The sequence below is a fragment of the Sardina pilchardus genome, chromosome 19, assembly GCF_963854185.1.
Source record: "Sardina pilchardus chromosome 19, fSarPil1.1, whole genome shotgun sequence".
In the NCBI taxonomy this organism is placed as follows: domain Eukaryota; kingdom Metazoa; phylum Chordata; class Actinopteri; order Clupeiformes; family Clupeidae; genus Sardina; species Sardina pilchardus.
The window spans coordinates 10,182,222-10,197,426 of NC_085012.1; the positions used below are offsets into that span (position 1 = coordinate 10,182,222).

The 15,205-nt window shown below is 43.2% G+C and overlaps 1 protein-coding gene and 1 pseudogene across 3 annotated transcripts in view; one reads left to right on the forward strand and one right to left on the reverse strand.

Moving 5' to 3' along the window:
- The window catches only part of LOC134065662 (guanine nucleotide exchange factor VAV3-like), an 88,914-nt gene extending 88,622 nt beyond the window's left edge, over positions 1–292 (reverse strand). For all 3 annotated transcript variants that reach the window (XM_062520647.1, XM_062520646.1, XM_062520648.1), the window contains exon 1: positions 1–292. This exon is cut by the window's left edge and continues 167 nt beyond it. In XM_062520647.1, the coding sequence (XP_062376631.1) occupies positions 1–40 (40 nt within the window). In that variant the 5' untranslated portion in view covers positions 41–292.
- Positions 293–3,835: 3,543 nt separating this feature from the next.
- On the forward strand, positions 3,836–10,835 carry LOC134066184 (crystallin J1C-like; annotated as a pseudogene).
- The last annotated feature ends 4,370 nt before the right edge of the window (positions 10,836–15,205 follow it).

The window sequence follows — 15,205 nt, forward strand, 5'->3', positions numbered from 1 at the left end:
GGATCAACCAAGACGCACACTGCCTCCAATACTCCATCATATTTCGCAAAAAGAGTGGTAGTCTTTTAGCTATTTGTTTTGTCTGAACTGGTCAATCTGTGCTGAGTTAAATTATGCTAATGACAGGTTCCTCTGTTTTGCAGCTCACGCTGTGAGCGAAAGTCGGAAGCAAGATTTGTATCCACTCCCCGTTTTAACATCGCAGAAAAACACGCGTGTTCATCGATAAATGTTGCTTCAGTCACTGATGACGGAGTCGTTCCGAGAAAACCACAAGCTATCCTGGTACGTTCTCCCTCCTCTCTCTCTCTCTCTCTCTCTTTCGCTCTCTCTCTCTCTCTCTCTCTCTCTCTCGCTCTACCTCTCTCTGTCGATCGTAAACCTCCCCTCCCTCCCCTCCTATACTGCTGGTGCGTTAGGTCTGTCCTCCGTTGTCTTCCGCCTGCCACTCAAATGTTTTGTGTAAATTACGATACGGCCACTGTGTCGCCGTGGATACTGCATGCTTGTAGACCAGTGGCGTGGAAAAGGAAGCTGCAAATGTGCGGTTGGACGTGTGAAAGTAGCCTATTAAATCATTTGAAGTATGAACACTCACGCTATATCTGCAAGCGCTTTTACTGTTTTGTGGTATTGTCAGTTCTTCGAATAAAACCACGTTCCAAATGTTACACTTGGTGGTAGATGTAGACTTTTAGATAGGTAGTCTATAGCCTACTACATCATGTTTAGATTGCGTTTTGTAAACAAACGTAATGCTTGCATTTGATGCTTTCTTTGCCTTTAAATAGGTAGTTATTGGATAATATACTATATTGGTTGCTGTTGTTTGTGGAGAAGGTAAAAGTGTTGGTTTGCATCTGATCTATATGGCCCAGTGAGCTCAGAACTGATGTGACAGTGAGAGAGGAGAGAACAAGCCTGCTGCTCTCTCACTTTCCAGGGCGACACAGCAGAGCTCGCTGTCATGGATATCCTGTTTCTGATGCTGTTCCTGTCAAAGACAACTATGGGAGTCTGTCAAAACATTACAGGCAGTGCCTATCTCTTCCTGCTGAATCATCCTCTGCCAAAGTGAAGTGCAACTAACTTATTCTGAAAGCTGAAAACTGTACAGTGAATGCAGAATGTCTTCCAGAATCGTATAATGGTGCAGTTGCACATGCCATGGCACAAGGGCAATAAATTACACCCAGACAAGTGATACACCAGATACGGAATGTTTATGGAATGCTCCCTTCTCGACTAGGTACCAGCTCAAATAGTTTGAGTAGGAGGAAACGGCAGTACCTGTCCGCTACTGAAGTTATGCTTTGGCATTCCTCTTGGTAAGATAGATAGATAGATAGGTAGGTAGGTAGGTATACTTCATTAACCCCCAAGGGGAAATTACAGTGTTACAGCAGCTATACAAACACAACATCCAACATATACATGCAAACATACAAACATACATAAATTAAATGATTCAAATTTTATTCTTTTAATTCTGCTGCGAGAATATGAAATGTTGCTGACAATATCATTTGCCTTTGGAGGATGCCATATCAATTGTTGTGTAATGGGCCTCACTAAAGAGAGGGTTAAAGGAAACTGAGATCAAAAGAGGAAGAGATTTTGAGTGAAGTATAGCAGAAAAAGGAAGGGTGAGGAGAGAGAGTAAACGCCCAGAGCGAGACGGCGGTGGACTGGGCCCGTGGGCAACAGGCTCGCCATGATGTTTTGAACAGAATATGCAAGGGTGAGCATGGCCAGCGTCCAGACAACGCCACCCTGCCAGATCTCATTTCTGAGACTCTCTCTCTCTCTCTCTCTCTCTCTCTCTCTCTCTCTCTATCTCTTTCTCTCTCTCTCTTTCTCTCTCTCAGGAACCAGAGAAGAGGAAAGAACAAAGCCAAGCCTCTCTCTCTCCGTCTCTCTCTCTCTCTCCCTCTCTCTCTCTCTCTCCCTCTCTCTCTCTCTCTCTCTCTCAGGAACCAGAGATGAGGAAAATGAGAAGCCGAGCGAGTGTACAGAGGATGGGATGAAAAAGGGGATCAGGCTCTCTCAAATGATCAACTTCACTTCCTCCACTGACACAGACAGCTCTGTGAGAGACGCAGGTGAGGGGGGGGGGGCAGCTGCCATATTAATGTGCCCACAGCAGCTGATTTGACTACCTGAGTATTTTAAAGCCTGCAGTACTGCACAACCAGACCATGGTGCACGGTCACTACACAAACCCAGTACTGTGACAACAAGCCACAATGCCAGGCTGTGTACAAGAGCTGACCGACACGCCAGGCTTTTTTTGTAAGGTGCCGGAACATCAGGCAACGTCCTCGACCGCCCTATTTGGCACGTCTCCCCCCCCTACGCTGGGATGTGTCGGCCCGGCCGCATAGGAAGGAAGTGAAGAGCACTGCACTCTCAATGTGCACAGGGGTCAGCGTCGAACTCGGCTTCCCTCCACCGTGGACGCTATTTTGGAGCCTTGGCACACACTCGCCCGACTCCCACTGGGCAACCAGATGATCAAAGCCCCTTGCGTTCGAAAGTGCCAAGAGCCACAGTCTGTGCTGCATTGCCGGCATTCCGCCGGCCACAATCTCTGTCACGCCACTGCGGTGTGCGCGCAATTTATGCCAGTGGCCATTCTGACCGTGGCAATCCAACGTGGTGACAGGCTCTGATATCTTTACACTGCGTGCAGAATATGGCCATTCGATACACGCCATATCACATTCATCACAGATCTTGTTCACACTTTTGAATGCAAATCGTTAGTATATTCATTCATTCGCAGCCTCCTAACAAAGGCTGCCCCTGCTCTTAGGCTGTTTTATTTGAATTCATTGGTTAGTCCCAAGGTGACTTCTGGCTCCACTCCCGATCAAGATATTCCCAATATGGGTGCAGTAGTCTAGTACTCGAGTTATCCTAAGAGCTTCATTTATGGTGCATTAAAGATTTAAATCACATTTTGGGCTGTAAAAGCGAAGATGTTTAAGCTGGTATCATGATACAATGGATTTGTGCTAATCCTCCCTCTGGAGGTATTGATCTGGAGGGTGAAATAAGCCTACCCCTGTATCTAGACTCAGCTCCTCGTTTTGGGTCTGGAGTGGGTGGGGGAATCAATAAGGCAAGAGACCCAGGAGTGGATCATTTGTGAACAGCAGCGGGTATCAGCAGGGCCACTGTGACAGCAGGCCACGGAGGGGGCTTGGGTTGGATGGGGGGTGCTATCTGTGAGGAGATAACAGGGAGCAGTGGAGAAACAGTGAGCCGCCGACAAACAGGCAGACGGGGGGAGAAAGAGAGAACCCCAAAGGGGGCAAAACTGCTCGAGTTGCAGATGATTCATTTCCTAAATCTAATTTCCGATGTTGGCGTTATAAAGAAGAGCTTGTGTTCAGGAGAAAAATATGCTGTAAATGTATCACTTTGAATGTTGTCTATGGACAGGGGAGGACATGCCAAAAATGCTCATATCACTTCAAAAAGTTACCCATTAAAAGGAAAATGAGAGTGAACTAGAATGAATGTAAAACGTAAAAGCTAAAAACGTTGTGAAATGTGTGAAATAGATCAATAGCTTGTGTACCTTACTTGCACCTGATCTTGAAATATTACCCCCTCAACTGTCCACCATACCTCTGTATATCATGACTTTGTTTATAACATTAGAGACAGTTATAAAACAGTTCACCAGCTGTATTATGACAGGGTCGTGTTGAAGGAAGTTTGTTATGAAATCTCAAGGGTGTGTCAGCTTAGTGTAGCGTCAAGATGATTGGGTTTTAGGAAGAAAGGAGTGTCCAGTTTTGAGGCTGGTTATCTCATTCCTCAGGCACTCAAAGTTACAGTTTTCAAAGTAATCACCACAACTACGACACACTTACAACTGTCAGGCTCTTGAGTCAGGTCATCAAAAGGTAGGTGTCACTATGTGTAACAAAATGAGAATATCTTGAACATAAAACAAACATGTGTACAATGCATATAACATTAAATGAATATAAAAATATGTCACGGTGAAATATGTTTTTGCCATCCAAAGCAAACATGAGCTTTAATGAGAGGACGAAATACAGTAGCTTCTTTGACATGAGATGGTTTAACATGAAGCAAAGAATCAAGGCATCAGGGAAAGTTTAACTGCTACTTCATATTTGTTTTCATTCTTACTGTAGGTAAATGTACAACATTTAAAAACTTCACATTTCACCTTTACAGTAAACCTTGTATGCTATTCTGACGACAGTGTGCATGTTAAGGGTCTTTGTAATGTTTCAGATGGCCTTGACACTTGCTGACAGAGCAGTTGGAGCCATCCTTGGAGCGGCAGTTGCTGATGCAGCAGGTATTGACCAAAATGTTGTTTGTTTCAGATGCTAATCGTTTGAGGAACGCTGTCACATTTTGTTTTAAATGCCAAAGTAGAGTCCCTCTGCCCTCTTGCTTTCCAGGCAGCAGTAGCTAGTCAGGGTCTTATCAGTCCTTGTCATCTGCTCACACGACCTCTATGTGTTATTGATAAGACATTACATTTGGAGTGCTCTTGTGTAACTGTTGTTTTGCAACTTCCTAGGTAATATTAACACCTTTTTCGTAATTTTCGCATAGATTCCTTCAGATAAACAGTGACTGCAGTCAGTATGTAACTGGCTAGACTGTAGAGGATCATCCAGAGGTCACCTCCCATTCTTACAATAGTGAAAAAGTCCCACTCCTTTTGCGAAGGCTACGGGGAAATTCTTTTTTCCAAGTCATGAACTTCCTCTTTTCCTTGTTTGTTTTCCGATGCAGCTCAGCCACTTCACTGGAATTACAGGCCGGAGAGGCTGCAGGCTCTCCTCGCCGAGCTGGAGCCGTGTCCGGAGTTTCGCCCGGAGTCGGCCAACCCTTTTTACCTTAGAAAGACCGGAGAGCAGTCCTGCTATGGAGACCAGGCCTACGTGTTGCTTGAGTCTCTGAGCGAATGTGGGGGTAAAGGCTCTCATTCGTGGCTTCTGAAAATCTGGATATTTTTTTGGCCAAACATATACAGTATGCCATATGAACGTAAAGTAAAGTGCCCTCTTCATTTCCAAACTAGGTTTAAATGTGGAAGACCTGACAAAGCGCATGTACAAGTTTTTTGGCCCAGAGACAGTGTACGACCTCCCACTCAACAACCCCTACCGACCCAAAGGAGGTGAGTGTTTGAAACGGGTAATTTGGAAAAGTTGCTCCTGGATCTCCGAGGCCGAGGGACAGGAGATGAGCTGAGCGCAGGCACTTGACATCTGATCCCGCGGTGGGGAGCTCTGGCCCATGCTGTCCGGTCAGCACAACAACTAGTCTGGCCTCCCAGCATGCTCAGTGCTGTTGTCTCTTTCTGAAAGACAAAAGTAGCCGGCCCCCTGTGGTGCTGCATATTAATAGCATATCATATCTGCAGTCACGTATGTGTGTGTGTGTGTGTGTATGTGTGTATATGTATCTGTCTGTGTGAGGGTGTGGGTGGGTGTAGGTGTGTGTGTGTGTGTGTGTAGGTATGGGTGTGTGTGTGTGGGTGTGTGTGTGGGTGTGAGTGTGGGCGTGTGTGTCTGTGTGTCTGTGTGTGTGTGTGTGTGCCATACATCTTAATTAATGAAAGTGAAAACGGCTGCCTGTGTTGCCTCTGTGTTTGTCCCCTACAGGCCCAAGCGCCACCCTTCCTATTCCAGGACCCTGGAGGAGTGGAAGCCTCAAAGCTTTCATGAGGAATGTAGACGCAGGGAAAGAAGCAACTGGTAATGCAAATAATAATTATTCTGATGAAATAGTATAATTCAGTGTTTTTCAACCACTGTGCCGTGGCACACTAGTGTGCCGTGACACATTGTTAGGTGTGCCGTGGGAAATTATCATAAGTTTATCATATTATTATAAGTGATCTAAAAAAGAGTGAATAGACATCATTTTCTTTGTGTTCATTTGATTCCTATTCAAGACACTTTGACAAGAATGACTTGATATCGTTAATGCGGGCTACAGATTTTTATTTAATTTAATTTTCCATAAAATTTCATTTTATTTAAAATTTTCGGCTGGTGGTGTGCCTCAGGATTTTTTCAATGACAAAAGTGTGCCTTGGCTCAAAAAAGGTTGAAAAACACTGGTATAATTTATTCATTCATTTTTATGTGATGAGATGTACAGAAGAATTATGCGAAATATAGAGAATAACTCAAGAGTTCATTCATGAGCTCTAAGATCTTCAGCACTGATCGTTTTAAATGTAGCACAGTTTGAAAAATTAAGAGACACCAAGCCTAAAGGCCATTTTTAACAAGCTCTAATAATAAACTGTGAAATCCTGCTGCTCAGAGTAAATGTATTTGTCTTCTATGCTCCATGCTGAAGGATTTTTTTTTTTCAGACAGACTGAGCTAAATTCATTGCTAATGAAGCGTTTTCAGAAGCAAATATCAACATCAGTTATGAGAAGTGCTCTACCGCCACCAGGGTTTTAAATATTGTTATACATCAAATGTCATTCAAATGCCAGTCAAATATTACTGACATATTTTGGGATTGTATGAACTGGAAATGTGTCATCAATTTAACTAGTGCAGAGCCCGTAGATGTGGCATGTTTTGTTCCTATAATATGAAATTTGGCACTGCACACACTCGTGCCATTAGGATGACACCCACCAAATTTGAGAACAGTCGGATGAGTGGTTCGAGAGTTATGCGTGGAACAGACAGACAGACATAGTGACACACAGACAGACGTTCCTTGCATTACAGTAATAGATAGATATGCTTTATTTCACAAACTGAGTGCGATGTGTTTATCTGAAGTGTACTGAAGTACAGGTTCTTTTGTGTTCTTGTTTCTGCTCTCAGGCAGCGAGGAGAGCATTCTGATGGACGGCGTGACCAAGCTGGCGCCTGTGGTGGCACTCTACGCTGGCCGGCCCGAGATGCTGGAGCGGGTGGAGGCAGCCGTGCGTGTCACCCAGGACAACGATGAATGTGTGGCGGTCACCCTGACTGCGGCCAGGTATACACATCGTCCAGTGTGGTCCTGAATGCTCCCTTTATGTTTGCAATGTGTCAATAATTCACCTGTCCAGAAAGTGTTGATGTATAGTTTACAACATTTCATCTGCTCTGATGAATAAGGGACTTGTTTAGCTTCCTGAAAGTGTGAACGTGAGTTTCTCACATCATTGTTGCCATAGGAAAATCTAGGAATTTGCACATGCACAGTTCTGGTAATGATTCTGAGCCCAGCCACATGGCTAATGATGAGATCAAGTTTTTGTTTTTAATGCTGATACTCCCCTGCTGAAAAAAACAGCAAGAAACCAGCTTAGGCTGGTAGCTGGTTTTAGCTGGTTTTAGCTGGTCTTTGCTGGTCTTTGCCCAAAACACAGTTATTATTGCTGGTCTTTGCTGGTGTAGCTGGTTAGGCCACCAGCTAGACATGCTGGCGTGACCATCTGAGGAAGCTGGTCGTGCTGGTGTGACCAGCCTGTCGTTTGGGATACAACTGGTTTAAGATGGTCATGCTGGTGACCAGCCTGTCAAGCTTGACAAAGATGGTCAAGCTGGTTTTCTAGAATAACCAACATAAGCTGGCGTGGCCAGTAAAAATGTAGACCAGCAACACCAACTAAAATGACCAGCTTAAGGTGGTACGACAATCAAAACCAGCTGAATTACCATCATAAGCTGGGTAAACCAGCTGAAGGTGTGTTTTCGCGAGAGTTTTGCTGGTCTAGCTGGTTAACCATCAAAGGGTGGTCAAATAAGCTGGTTAACAAGCTGGTCAACCAGCAAACCACCTTTAGCTGGTCAGGCTGTTTTTTTCAGCAGGGTCATCATCTTAATGCTACAAGGCTAGTAAGGATTGTCTTTGCTAAAGATGTTGTTAAAGTTGATTGAGGTCCCAGAATTGAACTGCCATTTTTAGCAACGTTACATGTTTGTTGGATGACAAGTGAGCATCACTGGAATTCCTTCAGCCTTGTTACGGGAATGTGTGTTTGGAAGAGCATCCTGTCTTTGAATAGCCATCACTCAGGAAATGATGTTGCCTTCATTCTGGAGTTCTTCTGGAGTTCAGATAATAATCTCATATTTCCGAGAGTCTGAAGAAACATAGTTTTCAGTGTTGATCATTGGTTTTACCAAACAGTGGGAATCGGACATTTGTATTTTATGTATTATCTGTTGTCCTGTTTATTTCTCACAGGTTCCTGGAGCATTATATCCTGAATGGCCCTGACCCCAAAGCATTGGATGTTGTTTTGGAGCAGCTGAATGATCGAAACAGAAACAACCCACAGGATCTAGATAAAGCTGTTGCAGGTATACAAGAGCAGTCTGGGCACACAAGCTGTTCGTCTGTGATGTTTACAAACCATCTGTTTTTGATGGAGACTATTGTAATATCCCATTTACAGTATTAGCTGCGGCTTATGCATTGATTTAGCAAAATTTCTTCAGTTAAGAGGAGGTTTCTACACGGGGGCTGTTAATATGGTATTTATATGGTTTTGTTTCTTTTAACTTGCATGAAACACTGTCCTGCGACTTGTACACAATGCAGCTAATACACAGAAAATGACTGTAATGTCTAAAACTACTGTCATCGCCATCAATTCTCGACTTCTGAATTGACCCTGTACTGCACTTATGGGTCAATACAGTTCTGTGAATCTTCCCCTGTGATTTGGGTATAAGCGGAACAATTACTTAATATTTCATGACATGGCAGAAGAAGTGGCAAGAGAATACAGGAAGTGCAGTCTCTGCTCTTGCTTTTATGGTCCACGTGGAAAGCGTTATAGGAACATTAAACGACAACAGAAAGTCTCACCTCTCTCTCTCTCTCTCTCCTTTCATCACCACAGCTCACATCCATCAGGTCAAGCAGAATCTGGCCAAGACTACCCAGGAGCTGATCCCCGCCGTGTTCACAAACACATGAGGTAGGCCTAATCACCAAGCGCCCCACGCCGGCCACAGCAGGAGCCGGTCTGTTCTTTCTGGCGCCGTGTCATTATTGTCAGCGCATGGGGCTACAGGCTCAGTTCCGGGAGAAGGGACTCTCGCCTTTGATCCCTCGATTAATGAATCAGCCATTATACCTGCCCCCCCTGTCCCCCAACGAGCGCAGTGCCGCCGAAATCTGTGTTTTTTCTGTGTTTTTATTGTCAGGAAGTGCACATGGGCGAATTTATAGGCCTACTTCCTCGTCTAAGCCAGGATAAGCTAGCACTGTCTGAATAATAGCATTTTACTGTTGACATGCAGGAGTCAAAAAAGTATTTATATTTTGTGAGTGACGTCAGTACAATGGTAGCATTTATTTTATTCTAAAACATTGTATTAAGTCCTTTGAAAGAAACTCATGTAGACATACATCTTTTTCTGCAGCTAGTATGATCCAATACAATACAGGTTTCTGGGGTTTCAGTAAATAGGTTGTGGTGGGGCATCTGTGCTTTTTGGTGTTGGCTCCTCTCTCACACACACACCCTCTCTCACACACACACACCCTCTCTCACACACACACCCTCTCCACTAGGTTTGCCAGGTGCATTCCAGGGTGCACTGCATGGTGTTCTGACCTCCGTCCAGCTGGACGTGGCCGTCCGGACCACCATGCGGTGTGGGGGATGCACCTGCAGCCGTTCCTCCTTCATCGGAGCTTGTTTCGGGGCTCAGGTAGGGCAGAACCTTCCCTTTATTCTCCCACGTTTGTGGTTTTGCTGTCCCCTCCTTGGCTTGGTTGGCTTAAATGGGTTTGAGGGTAATGACCAAAGGGCACAAGCGTCATAAAAGTACTTGGAAAACATATCACATCAGCTGCACATGGTGTTTTCCTCAGTGGCAGCCTACTTAAGACCATTTGCAATTACCAAAAGAATTACAGAAAATGACCCTATAATAAGGTCCTGTTTGTAGCACCCCATGGGTATTTAGATGGTAGTGCAAGGCAGATTGAAAACTGGTAAGGCCCTTTATCCTAAATCTGTCCTCACATAGCACAAGCTACAGTGAGCGAGACAGTATATCAAGCTGAGTATCGTTAAACTTCTGGCCTTTTTTTATATTTTGTTCATGTACATAACTTGGGTGATATATATCACACTTATCTGGACTCACAATGGTGAGAATTTATTTTCTTCAGCTCCATAATGCATAAGTTGAAAAATCCTCTGTGTGTATATAGCCTCCCCAGACTGTTTTATGGCTTCGAGGCCCATTGTTCAAGCCCCTTTAATGGGCCTGACCTTGGATCCAGTCGGCTGGAGCTCATCACCTGCCCTAGCATCATCTGTTCTGCCTTTGTGTGCTTTGCAGATGGGTCCTGCGGGGATCCCGGAGTCTTGGAAGAGCAGGACCCTCAGGTATCCAATCCTGCTGGAGCTGGCAACTAAAGTCGTAAGCCTGCGGGAGCCTTAAAGATTGTGGGTCACAGTGTTATTTTCCTTCGTGGTCTGCTGCACAAACATGTTATGGATTTGCTTGAGTGTTAAATAAGTAGAGAAATCACATTACATAATGATATTAGCAGAAGGCCAGGATCAACCTATAATTAGGTTTTTCTGTTTCCAATGGGCCTCTGTAACACAGTAGCACTGCAACACAACAGCCCATGAGAGTTTTGTCTTAAAGTTTGATGGATAAAACTTGATCCCCCTTGTTTTGTTTCATGTGCAATGTGGTCGTAAGAGTGATTTCACATGTGGCAGTACCAGTCCGCAATAATACATTTATTTGACTTTGATCTACAGGAGGTATTATGATGTGTTTTGGCTCAGAATACAGTGTGTGTAAAAGTAATAAAATCTACATCTAAAAACACTTTCAGAGTGTCTTAATCATGTCTGTCCATTTGTTTCTATGAAGACGAGAAGCCTGAGTAAGCAGTATATTTAAGTAACCTCTTGTGGGGTTATTGGGGCTCAATGTTTGTATTAAGTTGAAGAACAGAAACTTTTTTTTTGCTAGAGGGGAAGTGGATTTCAACACGTTCGACTGTTCTTGTTGTTTGGCACATGTTCTGTGGAAGTGAAATAGCAGAGCCACGATTTACAGTCTTCAGGCAACCGACGAGACAACAAGTTATCTGCTCCTCAAAGGAGCTGAACTGTTATTTCAAAAGCTAATGTGACTTCCACATTACCATGTTTTCAATGGGTCCTCTGACACTGTTCAGATGCTGGAACTAAAACTCGATCTAAAATTCTGCACTGTCAGAGCTAAGACCAAACTCTGCTGTTGTATGCAGTGCCAGGGTAAATGACATGGCACAGTTACTGAGGTCAGCATGCATCTGTAAAATAAGTCATTGGGTTGTGGTGTCATGGTCTGGATTGCAGAGGGTAGAGCCACACCAGTATCTGGTATATTCAGTTTCTATGAAGGACTATGTTGCAGTTTGAACAAAGACTCTTTCCATTAAATTCACTGTAAATTATTCAAATTCACCATACTACAGTAATAAGCAAAGATATTAATACATTTTCCTGTTTTGAATTGTATATGGACAGAAACAGTAAATATTGATAAAAATGACTAGCAACATATAAATATTAATGCTTAATACAGAAATTATGGGTTCACCCATGTTAACAAATGAATTAGCATATTAGACATGAATTACATAATAAAATACATGTTTAAATATTTCATCATACTGCTTCATAAATAGACCTACACCAAAGTGCATGGTCATGTGAATCAATGCATTAATGTTACACATAGGGCCTACATATTTCAGTGCAGAGGAATATAGATATTGCGTGTTGATAAATGTCAGCATCATGGATCCAAGAGTGGAGAAAAAGTAGGTCTTCACAGCTGGAGGGTGCCTTGTAGATGTGTGTTCATTAGTAATGAGAACAGTCATCTGATACAGCAGACGTTTCCATGCACACAGACACAGCAGGTAACAAACATTTTAAGTAATACAAGGCAGATATGTCCTGTTTTTCCATCAATTTATTATTTAGAAATGCATTTCAATAACAAGACATTAGCAAAAACATTCTTTTCCACTGACATTTCTTGCAGAAACGGGTCAATAGAAACAAATCCATGGTAATTGCACCATTTTCAGTTGTCCAATCACATCGTTCTAAAGCATATCGACTGATTTGAAAGGGAAGTATATTCCATGCGGCAAACTGTTCCATTGCCCCACAACATGACAGTGTTTCAAATGTCAGATATTCTACAAAAAAAACAGTGTGCTGTTGTCTTAAAGAAATGTAAAAGGTTTCTGTTTTGAAATCCATTTACAGAGCAAAGGCATTGAATCATTTAAAGCATTTTAAAAGCAAACATTGAAGTGAACTGTTAAGAATTGGAGTCAACAAACGAAAAAATACTAACAAATATTGTAAATACTCTGGCTGTTTTTCATTACTAAAATAAAATCATCAAACTCATCCCTTCTCTTAGAAAATCATAAAAAAGGAAGACATCTGCCATTTTATGTACTTTTTTAAAAATATTTTTATAAACTTTCCAAATGCAATCTTCATTTAACATTGAGTTTCAATAAAAAATGCATGATACTGATGCAGAAGACATTTCATTCTCCCTGCTTTTAGAACATTCCGGTTTCTGGGAACATTCCACTCTGCTTTCTACTGGGTCAGAATGGTCCGCATCTCCTAGCGGGCAGATAAGGCCATCTATCTTTGGCAAGTCGAATGCAACTGCTATCTTGGTGCTCCTTCCTCAATTATGGCAGATGCGCAGATGAACAAGATTTCAAGACCAAACATAAACAAGCTTGGGTGTAGAAGGGGAGGAGGGAGGAAGTAGTGACATTAGGCTCTTTGAAAACTGAAAAAGCCCCAACGGCATACAGGAAAGATTCCAAAGGAGAACTGCTCACATCTTCCCAGTATGGAACTCTTCACTCATGAATTGCTGCACATGTTTGTTCACTGGTGCACTCACAGGACTCTAAAGGGCTACTGTGCAGGAGAAGGTGCCGGGGCCTGGACCCATGCCACAGGCAGAGCCTGGATCTCCTCGCTTCTATTCAGGTCTCCAGCCATCGGGATGAAACGGCATATGTGTGTGTGTGTGTGTGTGTGTGTGTGTGTGTTTGTGTACATAAAGGGCTTCAGGTCACTGCACTGGGTGCGTAATGAGGATTACTCAGCTGCTGTGAATCACTAGGCCCTGTCTCTACTGTATCACTGCAAAGCACATCTATTGTGTGAAAAGTTTGGGGTCGTTCCAGACCATTGTATTGGGGGGGAAAAAACGTAGTAGGAAAAAAAGGGGTGAGAGTCTGGAGCGAGTAGAGTGCAAAGTCGAGTTGAATGGAAGATAAGCTATGCTGTTTGTTTTTTGTTTGTATGTTCGTGTTTATGTCTGTAAGGACCGACATGAACACAGTAGCACCTGCTAAAATCATGAAGAGCTTGCAAGAGTCAGCAGAGAAAACAAGAGAGAGAGAGGGAGTGAGAGAGAGAGAGAGAAGGAAGGAAGGAAGGAAGGAAAGGGGAGAGTGCTGGTCAGTTTTTCCATGCCCACTGCCATAAGCCAGGTTTCCTACCTGCTCCAGTGGGGCCGTAAACTTTACCACGGCCTGGGGTGTGATGCCCCAAATGCTCTGTGTTCCCACTTCATCTGTGCGTCTGCAGCCACCCACCCACTCGCACTGTTTTCTACTGAGCTCACAGCTGTGCGTCTCACACACCTGCAATAGCCATCTCACAGCGCGCAGCGCGCAGCGCGAGCCTCCCAAATATATGCTGAGTGAGCAGGGGGAGGACAAGGGACCTCAGATCGAGGTTCAAATATGGTGCTACTGATTTCAGTGTCTGTCCAAGGCTCAACAGGCACTCCCAGGTGGTTTCATGGGCAGCGAACGAACAATTTGTTTGCATGATATGAGATCTATTCTTTTCTAACTCTACCCTCAAAAATCATGACTGTGCGTTATAGTCACATCATAAAAACATCATAAAAACTTCAGAGGAGGACAAAATGAGAAACAGACCACTTAGCCACCTTGGTGACTTTTCAAGTTTTGCTTTAAGGGTAATTAGGAGCTGATGTGTAGTGTTTGGTTTCAAAAACAATTTCAGATATATGCCGTATTTTCCAAACAAAGTAGTTCTACGCATCGGATTACAAGATCTTCTCATTACCTTTGCTGACAACTCCCAAAGATAATATAAACAAATACATTGAAAGCAAACAAGAATAATCATTTTGAAAGATTCACTACGCAGGTGTACAGATTCATTAGAATATAGTACTTTATATGGAAATAGGGTCCTTAAAAACATAATGTTTATGTTAAAAACATAAGCTATGTCATAAGACTATTTATTGACAACTCTGTTTGAATCGTAATGGTCATTCTCTGACAGAGCTGCTGTCATTGCATATAAGTTGGCTAGTGTCAAACTATCACAATGATGGGTAGATTGCTACTGTACTGAAATATCCGGTGGCAGTTCTATCTAACTGGGAAATGTTTTTGTGAGAGGATGCTGTTGCAACTCAGTGTAATTCTAACCAGAGGGAACAACAGCTGAAGAGATGCTGCCACCTGGTGTACAGTGATGGTATTTCAAAACAATGCATTTCAGAGAATCCGGACGATGGGTGTATACCCCAAGCAATAGCCTAATCAAAGATTGGTTAATAACAACAACAAACAGAAACACAATCAGCTGACACTCACTGTCTTTTCTTAATCGTTATACCTGTCTGTCACATTGATTACCAGTTCTATGGAGAGCCGACAGTTCCTGCTGTGGATATGACCACCACATTTGTATATCTTATCTCATTGTTTTATGGAACCAAAACATAGCTTTGAACTGGAGTTGTGCTGCTTATGGCAGCCATTTGGTATTCTCAATCCCATTGGTCCATTTTGCTTGAGAAGTGTCCTCCCTGCAATTCACCTCCAATCCTTTTTTAGAAGAAATAACACAATTCAGCAATTGCAGGGATCATTACATTGCATTGTAAAGATGCATGACGAGAATTATCCAACTATTTTTAATGGATGCTATCCATCAACAGAAGTCAGTAAAAGAGTAGATCATCCTCATTATTTGACTCATTGAGTGGGTGTTGTAGGTTTATAGGTGCAGTGGATGTAGGCTACATTAGCCTGATGAGCCAGACCCACATCCAGATAGGGTCTGGGAACTCACTAGCCTTGCTGCCGCTAGGGGCGTCTAGATTTC